Genomic DNA, 19,566 nt, shown 5'->3' with positions numbered 1-19,566 from the left:
TTCCTTTCCTCGCTGTTGCTTACACTGAGCATTCTCAAGTTGGGTGTCTCAGGAAGTTGGCTCATATGCTGTTTTTTTTTTTTTTTTTTTTCCTCCAGAATTGCATTAGAAAATATTCAACCCAGATTAGTAATATTAAAGGTACACACAGAAAATTGCTGTGGATACTCAAGAGCGATCCCATAATTGCAAGTGTAAAGGAAGCCAAAGTTAAGAAAGGAGAGGGACAGTGGTCTATACTATCATGAATGAGCGGGGATGAATGTCTGTCAGGGAGGCATCTGAGAGATTGAGTCACTGAGCATAGTCCATAAGCAGGTTTTTAAATTTAATAACAGTTGCTATCTCTACTTTATAGGGCAAAACCCAAACTGTATCTGTTATTTAAAAAGGTACTAATCTTTTGTAAGTATAAATCCTGATTGCATTTGTTTGCAATTTATCATGCTGAAAATGCAATATATTCTGTTTGTATTTTTATATTTCTGTTTGTATTTTTATATTTCTGTTTGTATTTTTTATTTGCAAATAATTTCCAAACCATTTACATTCTTTGCAAATATTGAATATTCATAAAATACTCCAGGGTTAATTATTTGTGAATAATTCATTTTAGTTTTCACCATGTGTAGCTGTGTAATTAGATGCTTACTCACTGGGGAATCTAATTTAATATGATTTTTTTTTGAATTGCTTTGCTGAGTCAGAGCTCAGTTAGTATAACCTCTTTAATTGGAAAATAATGGAGAATAATTTATGACCGGGGCTTAATGCCACATTTTAATTACTATATAAAATGTGGGGATATTTAAATAATGCTGTAATGGAGTATCAATCACTGAAACATTATAAAATGACAAAAATACAATCTTTGAACACCAATGAGTAAAACAATTTATTAAAAAGTAATTTATACCTCTGTTTTGCTATAGTAGATTATAGTACTAGCCTATGAATAAGTGAATTTCATTCCAAGCCCTTTTAAAAATCTATATAAAATATTATATGTAAAGCTCAGAAGCTTTTATGTTGATTCAACTCAAAAAAAATTTTTTTTGAATAGTGAAAACCTTCAGAGACACTAACATTTTATATCATACTGAAAGCATCTTAAAAGTCATTAAGTGGAAAACTTTCAATAACATAAGCAAGCTTATTAATGCTTTCAATCTCCTCTTGGTCATTCTTTTGTTAAAGCTATTTTTAGGTTTTAAAGAGACTACTCCTGTACAAAGTTTCTAATTAACAAGTGTCCAAGTGTAAGAGGACATTGTGAATCTCTATTGGAAAAACAAACAACACACATACATACACAAAAACTCACAAAAAACTCAAAGCTTTCGTAAAGCTTGCAGGTATAATTAGCATTTTTAAAATGACTTGTAAACTTTGGTGAGAAAATGCTGCAAGGATCTAATCTCTACTCATATCGAGGTCAGTGGCATTTTTGCCATTAACTTACATGTCATCACACCATTATGATACTATTGGTAGCTGAAATATTCTGCTTTCAGAATGCAACATACCTTCAAGTTAGCTAGTCTTAAAAATGCACGCATTGACTTTTTTTCCTAAAACTTCTTCTGAAATTCTAAACACATGGTAATCTAAAATATGAAAAGAGATCAAATAATTGTCATATATATATAGTAGCATGTAGCAAGTAGAAGTACTGATTAATTAGTGCGTGTTAGCCCTAATTATTAAATGATTATTTTGGCTGGCATTCATCAACAGTAGTGCAATGGCATGTCAACCAAGTTTATGCATGAAAATGTTGCAAAAAGATTATATTCAAAGTTTAAATCAGTAAAAAGGGTGAATAATTATTTCATAGTTGTATTGTAATCTCCAGATATCTAGACAATCTTTCTTGCACATTTGTTGTAACTGATCCGTTAGTAAGTCAGGTGTAAGCAGTTTTCCAAAAGCTTTGAAATGGTCAGATTTGGCATTGCTAGTTCTGTGTTACATTTCATTACAGGTGCTTTGCAAGAATATGTTTTTTGTTTGGAGAAATGGGACTCCTTATACAAAAAAGACATCCAGCAAATCTCTAGCTAATAGATCTGATACTACATTATTGTCAAGGCAGATATGAATTTAAAGTGCAATAATAAAAGCAATATCACTGTTGCCAGCTGAACATCCTCACATGCTCAGAAAAGTATATGTTATTCTGGTGATGAAGGAAACTGATGACTGTTGTTTCAAAAATCTCTTTTTTTTTTCAGTCTAAAACATATGTATGCAGTTGGCAAGGGGATACCCTCTGCTTTACAGTTGACTTCGCTCTTGGATTTACATGTTTTGACAGTAAAACAAAGGTAAGAGGAAAAGGAGCAGAAGAGATATCTCTGCTTGACTGATAATTCCAGGAATAATAAAAAGATTTTTTTTGTTTCTTGTATAGGTCTTATTTTTTCCATTAAAATACTGCATTTTTTATTTATATGGCACCACTGAAATGCAACCAATTTGGAATAGAAAGGAATAATCTGTTTGTACTGTAGCATGTGAAGAGAGATTTTGGAGCAAAATGGAAAACATCTTATCTCCTTCTCAAGTAATAATAGGAAAGAAAGTTAATATTTAGCACAGAATTTGATTTCTTAGGGTCTGAAATACTTCAAGATTTTATAAAAATTACTTATCATGAAAAAAATTAAAATGTCAATTGATTCAGTTTGTTTTGAAGCCAAAGATGTAAGATAAGATTACTTTTTCTTCCATCCTAAGAAAGTTAGGCTAAGCCAATGCTAAATAGAGCCATGGCATGGATTATGCTTCAGTCATAATCCATATGATTAAATTCTCATATCCTGCAAAACACATTAGCTGCATTTAAAATGTTTGTTGGGAATGGTTCATCACGTATACCAACTTCCAGAAAAGTTCTACTTGTAAATGAAATTTTAATCTTCTTAAATGAATTTCTAAACTTATTTGTAGGTAATTTATTTGGTTTTTGTCATAAAAAATGTATACCTTTCTCTAATTGTATTCTCAAACTGTGCTCTGCATATCACATTTTACTTTATATACCTAAAATTGCCTATATGCAATCTAGGGACAGCAAATGTTTCTTTTAAATATGTAAACTGATTATAATCTGGTTTATTGACATTCATATTCAAATGATCAGAAAATAAGCCAGAATTAATATCCTTTTTTTTCTGCTGCATTCAACAGAACCAAAATTTTACCCATAGGAAGAGTAGGACTTTGACCCAAAGTGTCCACCTTCAGTCTCAGTGATCAAGAAGATTTAGATCGATCCTTCTTTCTTACCTAAAGGAAAAATACAGAATAAGCTTGCATAGATTCAAATGTAAAAATTTTGAAGATTTATATATAATTTATTGTATTTTTGAGTGAGAGATGGACCTGTCACAGGCATTCTCAAGCCTCTGAGTGAGGCAGTAATGAGCAACTTGCACATTCTTCCTGCCTGTAATTGTCAGCTGGAGCTGAGTGTTCCAGGGTCATCACATCTTGAACCCATGCCTTTGGGGCCTATCTCAGAGATACCCTTATCACCTACAGTTGCTCTGATCACAGAGACTTTTTTGTATCTAGATGGCTTAATTGGCTCACCTCCCCTATTCAGTGCCTCTAGCAGCTCATCTAAAATAAAGGGATCCCAAAGTGTGCATTCTTTTCTGCCTTCCAGAGCCATCTGCTCCCTCTGTTATTCACACAGTGTCACCTGTGGAGAGATATGATCGCTCCAGCAATGCACGTTATTGCTGAATTGTTCCTAGGTCTGTGTTTCCTCTCCATCCTTAGCAGTTACCCCTTATAGAACATTCATCTATTCAGTTTAGATCCAAACCCGTTTAAGCTTTGATTGCCTTTCAGGTGGTCTAATTAGGCTCTCTGGACCCAGTTAAACTCTATTCATGGCTGAAAAGTTTAAGCACTATCACAATGCCATAGCATAGTTGATTTTTTTCATCTTTTAAATTAGGAAGTCTAAGAAGCCAACTGAGTTTGTGTCTGCTGGGAACCAGGAGATGAATCAAGCTTTTTTTGCCTCCTGTAAGACTTTATTTTTTAATAGGTCATTACAAAGTATTAGTAGAATTGTAAAAACAGTAACAAATAATTTGAATTCATGAGGTCTTCCTCATGCTAAATTTACATTATCCTGTTTATCAATTGAAGTTTGTTCAAGTAGTGCAGTATCCACTACAAAGACAAAATTATTGGCCAAGTAGGGGAACTCTGTAGGATTCCAACTTTTGTTACCTTTCTCATTTTAATCATCTCTCAATCAGATATACTACCCTGCTGTAGTACTGGGAATGTTGGGACTTTGATCACAATTAGCATATGTGATGTTAAGAGTGAATATTTCATTGTCGTAATCATCAAGGCATATAGTGTAATAGCAATAATGTGAAGAAATAACTTCCCAAACTATTAATTTGTGGGAAGCAGGACTCCTCCTCTCTTCCAAGCTATGTTGTAAATTAGGAGTAAGTCAGCACATTCTTTCTTGAGTTTACCAACTCTATGTGTCAATAGTCTAATTTGCAGAGAGAAAAGTCCCCAGAATATCAGCCTTACTAGATAGTAGAAATAGTCTGCGCTCATTTAGAGGGGAATAGGATTCCGTTTTTGGTGTAATTGCGTGTGACTCACAGAGTAGCTGTTCTGCCCCAAATCCCATCAGTATTATCTACAGAATATTAGCCAAATTCACAGAGAGTCTGTTACTTCTACATGTAAGTATAGTGCTGGCCTACATAAGGACAATATTTTTCAGTGAGACATACTGAAAAATGGAAAACATATCAAAAAAAATCTGCCTGTTTTATGTGTGCTTTTGAAATAGTTTTCAAAGCATTTAAATCATATTTCCTCACCAGTATCTAGGGATTGATTCACATCTCAATACATGCTTCGAATTTTCATTAACATTAAGGACATAAAGGAAACATCAGCAGGAAATCTGGATGCAAGTTGTTAATCTGTCTTTTTAGACTTACTATGCCTTTAAAGGTGAGGAATAGAAAAAAGTAATTCAAGTAAATACACAAAATGGAATTAGTTTCTAAAAGAATTTCCTAGTGTTTGTTTTTAAAAAGCACCCTCAGAATTATTCAAAATTTTCTTTTTGATCTAGGATTTCTCTAGTAGTAAAACCACATATGTAAACTGATAAGAGAGACAAGTTTGAACATATCCTAGAATTTTTATATGTTTGCAAATAACTGTATAACATAAAACATATTTTTTGTAGTTTGCAAGGCCACATAAAAAACCCAATATTTCTATAGCACGTTTCAAACCACTTTACACACAACAGTGAATTCAGTTTTGCAGTATCTATATGACATAGTTACCTATGCTATGCAAGTGATCCCACTGAAATATGAGATAAGATATAGAACAGAATTGTGTTCATATTGAAATGGATACAAATATCCTCATGGTATTTGGTATTATTTGAGATACACAAGTGAAACATTTACATATCAGAAAACTTTTAGATAATGAATTAGTGAATATTAATACTTCATCTTTTGCTCTCCCATGTGATACAGAACTGTTAATTTTACTTGCTCTGCAAGCAGCCTGTAAATGCATTCCATTTACTGTCTTAAAGATTTTTTAATAGGTCAGCGTCTATCAGTTCTAGGTGAGAGAGTGTAAGAGTTCTTAATCAAATTTCTTTTTCCTTAGAATGTGCTGTGGAGGTTTAAATTCTCTCAGCTGAAAGGATCTTCAGATGATGGGAAAACAAGAGTAAAGCTGCTCTTTCAGAATCTAGACACCAAACAAATTGAAACCAAGGTAGGCAGCATATTCTTTTGTTTAGTAACAGATGAATCGGAATTACTGTCAAGACATAAAAATTTCTATTTCCTACTTCACACACATTGAAGTGCAAATCATGGATTATCTTTTTTTCCTTCTATTCTATGGATACTTCACAACAAATAAAAGTGGTGTAGTGTCTATAGATTTGTTGTGCTATTTATGAAAATCATGCAAAACATGGCATAGCATTTATAACCTTAGAAAAAGAAATAATGTTCCAAAAGGCCAAGAATGTTCTGAAAGCTGTTGTTCCACTGTGAGTTGAGAGTTCTTGGTGTTGTGAAACACCTGGCATTAAACTCTGATGATGTACAGGCACTACTCCATATGTGAGGCATTTCTAGAGTCTGTTTTTTCCCCTCTAGAAAACATCAGTACAAAGTTGTGAAACTGAACTTCGACAGTTCCTAATTCAGGATTCAAATCTAAGTCATCTGTCAGTGTAGCTGTAACACCTGCACCTGGGCTCAAATTCTGCCCTGTGATCCCAAGTTTGATGCTATTGTGTGTATCATCTAGGGGATGGGATAAAACTTACATAAATGAAATATCGAGCCTGAGATCAATAATGAACACAGAAGCTTGAAGAAAGGTTCAAGAAAATATGAGGAAATGAAAGGGAAATTTGAAAGGAATGAGAAGAATGTGATGTCATGGAGAAGAGGAAGCTAAGTGGGGTTCGGCTGGGATCTAGCAGACCAAAAGTCAGTGAGAATAGGGAAACAAAAAAATCTGAAAAGCTATGAATATGCCCAAATATTCTTCCCTGGGGTTTCACAGGTTGTCACTTACCTATTGTAAGCTGATAATATGCTCTAATGAGCATGCACAAAGGCAGAACTGATATTACCTCTCTTTTCTAATATTAAAAAAAGGAAGAAAATGACCTAACAGTTTTGTTTAACACGGAGATAACAGCAAATGCAATGTGTCTTCCTTTGTATATCTATATTATTAGTGAAATATTCCAGAATGTATTGATTATGTGACTATGTTTTCCTTCAATTATGTATAAATATCACTGTAAAGTTTGTCTAAAATATTTTTTCCAGAAGAAAATGACTTTTTTTTTTTGGTTTAAAAGGTTAGTATTTGTGGTATCTCCTTGTAATAAAAGTTTTTAGTATTCATCAGCAAACTTAACCCAAGTTATTATTTGCCTCTGCAGTAAAAGATAATATCTACTATAAAATACAGAGTACTATAATAACTAGACAATGGGAGCAGATCATTTCTAAGTAAGTCATCCTCACAGTACTCCTTGGAGATAAAAAAAGAACTACTATCATCATGTTATACATGATCATTTGTTGCACATGGTTCAAGTAACTTGTTCAAGGTCAGACAGGAAGATTGTATTAGTGTGAAAAAAGGAACATGAATCCTTGAATCCATGTACTGAATGGATAGATAGCCCATATGCAATAATTGGCTACAACCCATTTTTATTGCTTTAATACTGAATCATTCCTTTTACTTTTGAGAGAGCAATAAGAATATTTTAAAAAGTATTTCCATTCATTGTAATTATGTTTTTGTTTCTCTTTAAGTTTTAATTTATAGAGGTATTGTATTTTTTTTTTTTGAAAATTCAATTCTTGTTATTTGCAGAATATTAAAATGACCTATAATAATATTTTTTCAGCAAGTTTTATCCTGAGATTCTGATTTAGCAAAACATTGAATAAGATTCTTCTGCATAGCTGTAATGAAAATATATATGTACTTCTCAGAGTTTTTGTGGATGTTTATACGGTACTTTGAAATTATCAGAAGGGAGATGATACAGGGTTGTGAAGTATGTGGACACATACAGAATGATAACTACATATATACCAGATGTATATGGAATTGTAAACCACAGTTGTAAATGGTATTACCATTTAGACTTCAGAATTAGAATGTCCAAGAAATAAACAGCAATGATAGTCATAGTCTTATACAATATCTAGCACTGCTTATCACACAGAAGAAAAGATTTCATAGAGGCAAGTGGTGCTGTAGTGTGAAGTGCAACCAATACTGAGAAACAGAAAATATCATCAAGTAGCAGAAGTTTCATTTCTACACCACTGCACATGAAATAAAGCTTGATACAGGTGACTTAAGCCTGTTCACTTGGCAATAAACAGGAGAGTTAATAAACAGGAGAGTTCAGGCAAAGAATTTTACCTGATGGAGTTTAATTTTATATGCTTATAAATTCTTGAAGTAAAATAAAAAATCACATTTGGGAATTCTATTTCTGTGTCTTGGTGACTAGCTAGAGATACTTTTCTCCTATAAATTCAGAGCAAAGTGCTTTTACTGTACATTTCTGTTTCAGATAAAAAAAAAAAAAAAAACTTTTTTTTTTTATTTTAAAATAAGTGTTTTTCTGCTGAAAGGGACTAAAAAGGCCTATGTTCTGAACATCAGTTTCTCCCTCAGGTCCCTCATATTCCCTAGAGTTTCCCCTCATAGTTTTCTACTGCAATACTTCCCCAAATTTACTGTACGTTTAATAATTCCAGTCATATTTCCACTCAAATCCGTTCTTTAAATCCCCCAAAAGTTAGTGTAATGCATCCATACTACTCTCAAGTCATGACAAAGGTTTGTCCAGGCTGACAGTGGGGAAATACAAAACACTTTTTATAGTTGCTTTGAAGGTATGTGTGTATTAACTGGTTAGATAATCCTTGTTGGATGGATGGCCAGCAGACAGCTGCCCCCAACTGCTGGTCAGGACAGGGGAGGATAATGATCTCCCTGCCTTTGCCTAAGTATGCAGTGGACCAGGACCTCCTGAAACTAGCCACCATACTTCCGCAAGTTCCGTTTCTTCAAGGTGTCTACCCCGAATTTGAAAAATGAAACTAAAATTGCATACGTGCCCACATATCATTTCATCACTTCATTCTTACATGAAATAAGTGTTTTTTCTTAAAAAAAAAAAAAAGTGTTTGCAACTTAGCACGTAAATATATCTTTATGAAGGAGCACCTCTGTGGTTGTTTTGAGAGGTAGAAGAGAGTGGTTAGTTATGAAACATTTCACGTGCATGATATTAGTGTAAAGTTTGTAAGGATTGTGGAAGACTATTTTCCTTGAATGGAACACTTTGGGTTGGAGCTGCCTATTCATGTCTTTTTTGTGGAGTTATAAACACAAGTCAGAATATGAAACATAAGCGGTTAAAATATTTTTAATGTTAGTTTTGTTAGTATTTAGAAGTTGGTAGTAGTTATGACTACTACTAAGTCCATATCGACGGAGAAGAGAGTGGGAGAGAGTGTTGGGAACAGATTATAGCCTTCTTTCCCTTTTCTGACAGGATAGCTGCCCTGGAGAGAAACAAGAGATGTGATCTGCCTTGGTTTAGTCATAGTCCCACAAAACACTCGTAAATAATGTTGGTAAATATTGCCTAAATTAAGCTACTGTAAAGTACACAAGTTAAGTTACTATAAGGTACACAAAGAGTGATTGAAAAAGAAAAACTAAAGGTAATTTCAATCAGTTTCTTGCAAAGGGTATAACACACATAAATTTCCCCAGTTCAAGGTTCATACCCCTTTAATTTCTGCATAGTTAAAGTCTGAAGTTGGAGCATGCTCAGTGGAAAGTATCTTTGGCAATTATAGTTCCCAATTAACAAATGTAGGCAAATTTCACCAGAATAGTAAAAAAATGATCTCCTAATGCATCTCCTAATCACCCCCCTGCCAAATTTCAGAGTCTTCCAAGAAACCTGGTATATACTAGTGCTTTTTAAAGCAAATGTTATGAGAGCTTTTCAATGAGGGGAAAATAGTAGATTTTTCTCGCACATCAGCTCAGGAATGATTAAAATGTTTTTGCTTAAATTTTATTTGCAAAAGTAATCTTTTGAAGAAAATTGCCGTTGTAGATAAATATCAACCAAAACATTCAAATTTGGGCAAAGCTTGTGCACCTGAATTCAGGACCCCCTACTGAAAAGTGACAAGTAATAATAGGTATATTGATTTTCCAAGTTTGTTTTTTTCTTTCTTTCTTTCTTTTCTGTCTTTTTAACCAAGATTAATACTCATAGGATTTGATTGATAGTTTATCTGCCCCATTAAGGAGTAATAACCCAGAACATAAGATTCTTTTTAATTGAGCCTTATGAGCATTTTCCTTTTCTTCTCAGTATTGAATCCTTTTCTTTTTACTCTCAGGAAAAGATGGTATTATATTTTTTTGCAATTCATTCACACTGAAAAGGTAAAGAGACCTTTTTTTTTTTTCACTAAATTTCCTCTTTTACAAGCTTGGTCTCATCGGTCTAAATATTTTATTAAGAAAAAAAAAGAAGTTTTTTTATTCTTCTGAGTATCTTTCTACTATTTTGAAATAAAACAGTCTGGATGAACTTAAAAAGAGAATTTTCAACATTAATGATTTCACATTTTTGCAAAAAGTATAATTTTTAGATATGAAAAATATTATTGTCAGTAGCAATTAAAATTAAGGCAATGCTACTTTCAACACAAGACCAACTTATTTTGTGGTGGGAAAGAGGGACAGAAGCAAGACTGAATGCAGTTCTCTGTGTTCTGCTCATACTGCTGTAGCATAATGTTCAGTAGAATGATCCAGTCAGAGAAATCATGGTGTAACTGGATGAGTTATAGCAAAGATTCAGCTAAATTTTGTCCCATGTACTTCCTGTCTGTTAAGCATAAAACTTGAGAACCTTACATATTTATCTTAGTGCGTATGCAAAGTTTTCCTTTGCTCACTTGACTACATTCATCTCGCTCACTGTATTCATCTGACATAATATTTATTCCACATTTGTAGCGTTGAGGTATACAGCAAATTAAAGAGAACAGCAAAGTTCTCTCTTTATAGCAACATTTTTCTGTAATTTAGCACTCAAACAATTCTGTATTTCTATTATCGTGGATCTTCTGTTGCTGACATCTGGAAGTTTATTATTGAACAAATTGAGACCTTTATAGTGATTCACAAAATGATGGTGGATGGGAGTAAAGACTTTGCCCATGTGGCAGGATTGTACAGTCTGATTGCTGTTTGAAATTTATGCTAATATTTACTGGAAGAAATTAATTTCACTGGCTGCACCAGACAAGATCTCTGAAACGACTTTTCAGATAAATTTCTTGTGCATTAGCAAAGTTTTCATCTGCCAATGCAACATTTAAAAGCGTTCCAGATTTAACAGGAGACAGTGACATTTAGACTCACTCAAGCTGTAAGTGAAAAACTGGCTGACTCTTTCAGATCCCTGTAGAACAAGTATTAAAAATTTAGCTACAGTTTATAGATTGAGTTGCAATTCATTTGTCACAGACTACTGGCATCATGGAACTGGTTGTTATGCTTGTGAGATTAGAGGACAATTTTAACTTATTGTTCTGCTATTTGTACAAATAAAAATCACAAACAGGAGGCCAAGTAAAAGTTTATAGCTGAACAAGCTTTCATGCCTCATTCCATTGCTGATAACTTATCTTTGCATATTTACAACAATCTGAACAAGCTGTGAGCTACTAATACATTTGCTCTTCTTAAACATGCTATGGCAACCATCAGTCAAGCCCTTGTATACTGGTTGAGATATAGAATTGGCAAAAAGTAGCAGAAAAAAAGCAAGATTTTATTCTGCTATTTTGATTATTTCTGCTGACTAGACTTAAAATCTTAGCTATCTTTATCTATTTTTTTTTCTCCAAGAAGTCTGGTTATTGTTTCAATCTGAAGGACTGAAATAATATTCAGAAAGATAGAATAGTAGTATTTGTAGTTTTGTGAATGACTAGTAAACACTGAGGCTTGACAATGTTCTTGAAGAAGCTGTAAAAGACACAGGGTACAATAACACTATCTATCAGTGTCTGTTATCTACCTGTCCTATTATGTAGACTCATGTCTTCTTCAAATGATGATCTAACAGTTTTTGGAGTATTCGATAAAATTAAGAGTTGTAGTGGGCCTAAGCAAGCAAGCTTTTTATGGTGCCTAATAAATTAATCTCTTTTAGGCAGCTGGACAAAAAAGAGCATTTATTTTTCTTACTTGATTTTGCATGTGTAGAGAGGCCAGTCAGCTCAATGTGTACATATTTCATATTCTCAGTGCCAGCTCTGTGCCATATTCTCAGTGACAGTTTTGCAGTCTTGTCCTCCCACTGCTTTAATCCAATCTTTTATGTTCTTCTCTTGCTGTCCTCCTTCTAATGCTTTTGTTATGCTTAATCCACTTATTAGGAGATAGACAGTTAACTGAAATAGCCCTGAGTATTGAAATATTAGATATCTACAAATTCTTCTAAATACATATAGAAATACACTGAGAGCCTTAATTAAACAACAACAAAAAAAATCAGTAATCACAAATGGGGCAATAAGCAGAAGGGTGGAGTTAGGTGGCACAGAGTGAATTAAATGATTAGCTACTCAGTGGTCTGCGTGGCTGGATATGGAGGGAAATAGAATGTAGAATGAAAAATAGATTGTGGGAGCAATACATTCATTTGAAAGAAATGACATTGTGTTATTTTCTTGGAGAAATTCAATTATATACAAAAACTGAGGAAGCCAAATTTCTACCCTCAAAAATATGTCCAGATGTTCTGCTGTTGGAAGTCACCCAACTATACAGCATCTCCATTTCCGCAAACCAGGAGGCAGGGATATCTTCCTACCATAAAAAACATATTTCAAAGCTAAAATCCTGGTCATCTTTCCCCTCCTCTGTTGCGATCTGTTGGTAATCTGTATTTGCTAGCACCATACTAGTTCTTTAAGCAAGCTGTTTCCTCAACCCACAAAAATCTGCACCCAACTTCTGCTTTGAATATATGTGATTCCCTGTTCCCCAGCATCTGCCTTTGGTAAGCCACCATAAGGATTGAAAAAGAAGTTAGTATGGACATCAGATCCCTCAAACAGCAAGCACCTTGCCTCACTCATTCTTGTGATATCGTGCTCACATATTACGGAAATCAGCTTGGTCTGAGAGTGCTTCGGATGTATGACTCCCTGGAGAGAGGCCTAGTCCTCTGATACCACCATCAGGGACCATCTCTAATGAAGTCTTGCACAGGACACCTTCCAGGCTCTGCTCCTCTCTTCATGTGGCTGCACACAAATGCACACTCTCACATATAACCTAACTTAATCTGACAGTCCTGTAAAGCAGTATACCATATGTGAAATATTAAAAATGTGGGAATGCTGGAAAGTGAATTAACTGGTAATTGCTGGTAGAGCACTTAATGAGTCACCCATTTGGCTACTCTGCTTTATAACTGCTCCCCAAACTAGCATCTTTCTTGAAAATAACTCCTCAAATTGAGGGTCCTGCAGTGTTAGCTGGAGAAAATAAAGCCTGTCTTCTCACACACGTAGTTTTAGCAATACCTCTTCTCTTTTGGTTATATATAAGTTGTACCAGAAATAACAGCAGAAAAGTATTATTCAAAAGGTAAATCTCAACAGGCTGGACAAACTCTCTCATACACACAGGTGAGGCTGCTCCAGTTTTGTTCCATATTCAATCTGTAACATAAGCAATGCAGAAGCCAGAGAAGGTGTGTTGCAAAGGCCAGAGACATCTTTACCCTTGCTTTTCTCATATTTTTCTATGGTTTATTCACATAACATTGTCAGAGCAGTCTGAAGTCCACCCTGCAGTGAATGTTAGGTCACCTCAGGTGCACCTGTGTCATCCCAGGCTGATATGCTAAGGCTTGTAGTCTTTTACTTTAAGGATTGTATTCCACTGAAAAAAAATGTATGTTCTTCAGTCCAGTCTCAGAAAACTTGAACAATGAAGGTTACATAATGGCACTAGATTTATCTCACAATGTTTTTATTTATTTGTATTTATTTACAATATGCATCTATTCAATAAAATATGTTTAGAAACTTATTTCCACACATGCTCCATTATCTGTCAATCAAAATAGAATAAGCAGTTTTTTATTATACCAAAAAATATTGTAATACAAATTCCTTGGACTTCTCTTCCTCAAGGGATTTTCATCAACATTTTCTTCTTCATTTTTCTTTCACAACGAAATCTGATTTTGAGTATGATGCCTAAATGAATACTCCAGCAACTTAATGCCCAATATTGCTCATTATCTAAGTGTGCACTTTGCTATAAGCTCTCAAGAATTTTCTTCTTTTTTTTTATTCTATTATTTTTAATATGATGACTAACAAGCATGCAAAAGTAGAAGATTGAGAGTTTTACATCTGTCTTTAATCTTACATTATTTTCTTCCTTTTTAACTAGACAGGAATGTTAAAAGTAGCACATTCGACTCATCAGGAATATCAATTTATGCTCCTATTATCATAGAATCATAGAATGCTTAAGGTTGGAAGAGACCTCTAGAGATCATCTGGTCCAACCCCCCTGCACACGCAGGGTCACCTAGAGCACATGGCACAGGACTGCGTCCAAGCGGGTTTTGAAGATCTCCAGAGAAGGAGACTCCACAGCCTCTCCGGGCAGCCTGTTCCAGTGCTCTGTCACCCTCACTGTTAAGAAATTTTTCCTTAAGTTCCTGTGGAACTTTTGGTGCTTCAGTTTGTGGCCATTACCTCTAGTTCTAGTTTATTTTTTATTGGAGTGTAGAAGTGTTTTATATTTGCCACTATTTTATAATCTTGGAAGTGCCAGTCTGTAATTTCCATTAAGTTCATAGGGATTCATAGCCACTAACACATTTCAGAATGAGAACCTCTACAGTGGATATATTCTATTCTAAATAAGGGATTTTGTATACTTTCTTATCTTTTTCATGTTTCTGCAATTCATAGGAACAGCAGCAAGCTTACCACAGAAATGGAGGTGCAGCATGACAGGAAAATAAGTAAAACTGGAGAAAGAACCAGTCTTTCTCTCTGTTTCTGTCTTACTTTCTTCCTTCCCTTTCTCCTCTCTCTCTCTCTCTCTCTCTCCTTTTTCTCTTCTATTTCCATTACCTCTGTCACCTTTTTCCTTTCTCTCCCACCACCCCTTTTCCTTTTTTAACAAAGCAGGCTGCAGTCTCATCAAGACATACTTCTTGATTCTTGCAATTCTGTCTTATTTGAATAAAGCTGGAATATCCACCCACCGTTCTCAGGAGTCTTGATAGTTTTGCAGCACATTCTAGAGGATACAAGGATGTTCACATTTTGATAATGCAGGAGCATGTTCAGTGCAGCATTTAAATCATGCTAAGGGTTTAGAAACTTTTTTTTTTTTAACAATAAAATATACACACATAGCAACATCTTGCTGAATATGATACTGTATGATACTTGCCCTGGCTGACTATGGATGCTGATAGTCGGAAAGCAGCTTGAATTACATTGCAAATCCATGGAATGTTTTACATACCCTGAAAGCAGAGCTTTGCTTTCAAAAGCAGCAAAAGCCACAAAAGCTGAATATTACTCAGTCTCCCAAGACCTCAATCAGATCTGAACATCTCATATAAGTTTACTTAATTTTTTGTCACATTTCTGTAATCCATTCCCCTGAGCTCACTGCTTTCAGATAGAAGAATACATGATTTTTATTGTGGTAATTATAAAGACTAAGATGTTCATCCACTATGCAGAAGGCAAACACAGAAATGAAATATAGTAAGGGCACATTATATCCCATTATAAGTTATTTTCAATTATTTATTACTTTAATAGTTAAAGCAATAGCTTGAAAAATATCTCTGCATAACGCCTGAATTCAGCTTTTTTCTTTTTTTTTTTTTTTTTTGGAAAGTTGTAGGAAAACTGGTTAGCAATTGTTTCAGAGAACAACTATCGAAAGGAATAGAGAGTTGCTTCACTTCTGTTAGCAAAGTCTCCAAGCTATTTTGTTGAGAAATGTTTAGGTTCCCAAATTCTGTAAAGAATTAAAATGTGATTAAAATGTGGATGATGAGCCAGAAGGATTGATTATTACATGCATCTAAAACTCTCTACGTAAATGTGCTGTGCAGTATTTGTGACTGAAAGCAGTGTTCGCTGAGGCTTCTGTCTGCATTCAGCAAGCAACCAGAAGGAGGACAGCTGGTTGCGGAAACTTTCTCTGTCCTCAGGCTACAATATCTGAGCAGGCCTTTCCCTCTAGCTTTCCTGGGTGTTTCACAGGAGATAAAGGCACTTGTAATGCCTGGTACACTTCAGGAAGAGCATATCTTGGGAACCTTCTCAATGCTATTCTATTGCTCTTACTGCATAGTAATATTGTTTACTACCACCTTATGTTGGAGAAAGTAGACAATAATGAGAAATTACATTTGTCTGAGGATAATAAATGTGCTTAGTGGGAATAAAATCACTGAGACAATAAACTACATGTGCCTGAGGTTGTAAAGAACCTGTGCTCGATTGAAAAAAAATCAGTAGAGTCTCATCTTCAGCATGAAGTAGAGCCCTCAAATGCTAAATCTAATAAGTTACATTCCCCTTCTTCCCCATTTTTATTTTATTTTCCACTTGTGCCTGATCAAGTACTTTTTACTCTTTTCACAACCCCATCAGGATTCCTGACTATTTCTCAAAATGGCAAATACATTTTTTTTTTCTGCATTATGGGCGGCAGAATAAGTATCTACAATTTTAATTCTCCTATTATATTGGTACACAAAAATCAGTAGTGATCTCCTATCTTTGTGATAATTTTAATCAAGAAGAATTTAACAGATTCTTTTAAAATCATTTATAATTCCCGATCAGTTCTTTTTATTCAGCCTCTTGGTGAGCACTTCTTTCATGTGAAAACTCTTAGCAGAGTTTGTCCTATATTTAAATTGAAATATTTTGTCCAGTATCACTGTTTGCCAACTGTGCCTTTTTAACAAATCCAAATAGATTTTTGATTTCTACTGAGCCAGGTACACCTTTTTCAATACAAAGTATATTTAGTTTACCCTGAGGATTCTGCCAAGCAGAAGCAAAGAAACAGGGCTAATCTAATTTGCAGATTTTCCTTGAACAAAGTTATCCTGGCTTGCCAATCTTATTCAGAAGTTGATTTCCAGTAATGAAATCACAGTATTATTTATTGTGTATCAACACCTGAGATAGTTGTGTACTGTCCTTGGGGGTGTATACCCAGCATTTTGATAATACTTTACTGTCACAGGAGGCAGTAAAAATGTATCATACAACAGAGATATGTAAAATACTTGTTAAAAATAATATAGGTATCTGTCACTATAGCATAAAAAGATAGCTGTTATTTACGGCACAGTATGTTCAAGTATCAGTATGTTTACAAGGACACCTGTCTCATTATTTTAGCTTCTGAGGGAATCAAGCTAAGCATCTCAAAGAAAAAAGTCAATAAAATAAAGCCATTGGAAAGAAACAAAAAGATATTTATCTCTGGGAGTGCTTAATCACAAGAGAATTGAAAATATAATAGTAATAGACATTGGAAAAAAAATCTCATGATGGAAAAGTAAATCTCTCAAGTGCCAAATATCTTTGGGGGAACACTGTAAATCTGCACAAGATGAAAAGCAGTTTCAGTTTACTTGTGGTAGTTAAAAAAGGTTGTAGGTTATAGTACATAAAGACGACCTCTATCATCCTGCTCCAATTTCAGAATACCTGTGGTAACTCCAGGTTTCTGCTCCCTGAAAGATAAAAGGTACCATATAAATGCATTATACTTTTTATGGCTGAATTTGTTGTGGATCGATATCTTCATTTCCCAAAAGCGTGTCTTAGCAAGCTTGGCCTGATCCTGAAGTCATTACTCATGTGAGTAACTCTCCTTCTCCTGATTTTTTACAGTAATTTCAATCACTGATTTCTTGAGTATGACCTAGGCAGCTAAAGTATCACAAAATAAAATGTCATAAATAGTAGTTAACAGTTTAAGACATTCATTATTAGTAGCAAAACTACTTCTGTCAGGTAAATCCATAGCCTTTGATCCCAAATTAGTGTGATTAGTAGCTTTTCCTGAATAGTAATCTTGAATCCCAGACATATCATTTGAGGTAACTTCTTTGTTTTGAAGATGATCATAAAATATTATGATAGAAAAAAACAAAGGTCCAATTCTTTGGTTTCTTCTTAAAAGAAAGCAGATAGACTGTGTGTGATAAACTGTTATGTAACCTATGCCTTTAACTAAATTTCCTGTTGAAACCAAATATCTTCTCTTCAAACAAAAACCCCTCCCATATATCTGTGCAATGTACTTACCAATGCAGATCTCACATATAATATTATGTACATTAAACACATTTTCACACTGTATTTGCTGTATTTCTGCCAGAAAGTCACCCTATTTGTGGTTGGGGAAATTGGGAGAAAAGAAATCTGTAATTTGTGCACAAGTGATTAAATGCAAGTTGTATAAGTCAAGAAAGTTCAAAACCTATTTGAGAGTAAAAATCTGCCTTTTTTGCTGATATAGGGCATGTCAATTACACATCCAGCCTTTATTTCTGTACATTGACCATAGTTTGACTTCTTTACCTCGGCTTCTGACTTGCATCTGTCCTACAAGTTTGATTGTTTGGCTCCTAAGAGGCTGCCAAAGTAGGCATCCTCCTAACCCCCTCCAGACCATGTCTTGGCACCACATGTGCCTGAGATGTATTTACTCGTTCAAATATTTTAAAATACATTGAATGTCTTTTTCTTGCATGTTGAATGTGTTTTCATTTTCCGACAATAAGGCAGCACAAAGAATGAAAACTAAAGTGACATATTCATTCTATTGAAAGAGGTAAGGTTATATGTCTTTTAAAAATAACACTTTCTAATTTTGCACTTTCCTTTAAAGAGATATATTTTCATTTAAATTCCCTTGTTGTTTGCTGGCCATTCTTTTCTGTGTTTAGTTTTCTGTGTGTAGCCTTGAATATAATTCCTTTTTTTTTTTTTTTTTTGTTTTCTCTCTCTCTCTCTCTCTTCTTTTCTTTCTCTTTCCTCCTCTTTCAGGAACTTGAATTTCAGGATCTGACAGCAGTTTTACACTGTATTCACTCCTTTATAGCAGCAAAAGTCGCAGCTGTGGATCCAGTCTTTATGGACAGCCAGAGTATTGCAAGGAAATATATGTACAGTAACTGAAATCAGATTATTTGTTGTGATTATGGAAAATAAATTATTTTCTTAAAGAAAGTAGCTATTTCATGCACAATATTGCAAGTTTGTGATTTTATAAAAAGCGTATAGGTGTGTTATCTGTATTGCCAACGGTTTTCACACTGTTCACTGCTGTTGAATCTGATGAGTTAACAAACTGAATCAGTTTGTTGTCTTCTGAATTAATCTAAAGCTCAGAGCAAATATTTATTGGATAATATTGTGGTGTCATTTCTGTTCTCATGTCATATATACTCCATATGCTGCATATGAAATATCAACCACCATTTGCAAAGTTTGTGGCCAAAATTTGAAGCTTCAGTCTATTTTGAAAAGTTGGAGACACGCAGTATATATTGACAAAAATCAGAATGCGAATTTTATCTATTTTGTTTTATTATATTTGAAAAAAAAATAGTTCCTTTATCCATTTTTTTAAGGCCTGAGAATTATCTCTGGCAAAGCATAAGTTCTCCATTTCTGTTTGAGGAAAGCATTTAAGCATTCGCTTGATTCTAATCATATGAAGTAATCCCAAAAATGCACAAGATATTGTTAATTGTGTATTAAAATGTCTTGTTATATCAGCTGAAAGGCTTTGGGCCGTGTGTAGGATCACAACCTAAGGACTCTAATAGTAGGCATTCTCCTT

The 19,566-nt window shown here is 34.3% G+C and overlaps 1 protein-coding gene across 1 annotated transcript in view; it reads left to right on the top strand.

Annotated features, from left to right (window-relative positions):
• Positions 1 to 19,085, top strand: part of SNTG2 (syntrophin gamma 2) — a gene marked incomplete at its 5' end in the record, with an annotated part of 130,316 nt that extends 111,231 nt beyond the window's left edge. Inside the window, 3 exons of the mRNA XM_088530604.1 lie at positions 2,235 to 2,327; positions 5,692 to 5,802; positions 18,768 to 19,085. Coding sequence (XP_088386730.1) covers positions 2,235 to 2,327; positions 5,692 to 5,802; positions 18,768 to 18,899 — 336 coding nt within the window. The remainder of the gene's footprint in view (positions 1 to 2,234; positions 2,328 to 5,691; positions 5,803 to 18,767) is intronic.
• Between the last annotated feature and the right edge of the window lie 481 nt (positions 19,086 to 19,566).

The sequence above is a fragment of the Tinamus guttatus genome, unplaced genomic scaffold (assembly GCF_059628265.1).
Source record: "Tinamus guttatus ecotype Peru unplaced genomic scaffold, ASM5962826v1 Tinamus_guttatus_pri_ptg000383l, whole genome shotgun sequence".
NCBI classification, from domain to species: Eukaryota; Metazoa; Chordata; class Aves; order Tinamiformes; family Tinamidae; genus Tinamus; species Tinamus guttatus.
Note: the sequence above shows the minus strand (reverse complement) of the source record. Positions and strands in the feature narration are given on the sequence as shown.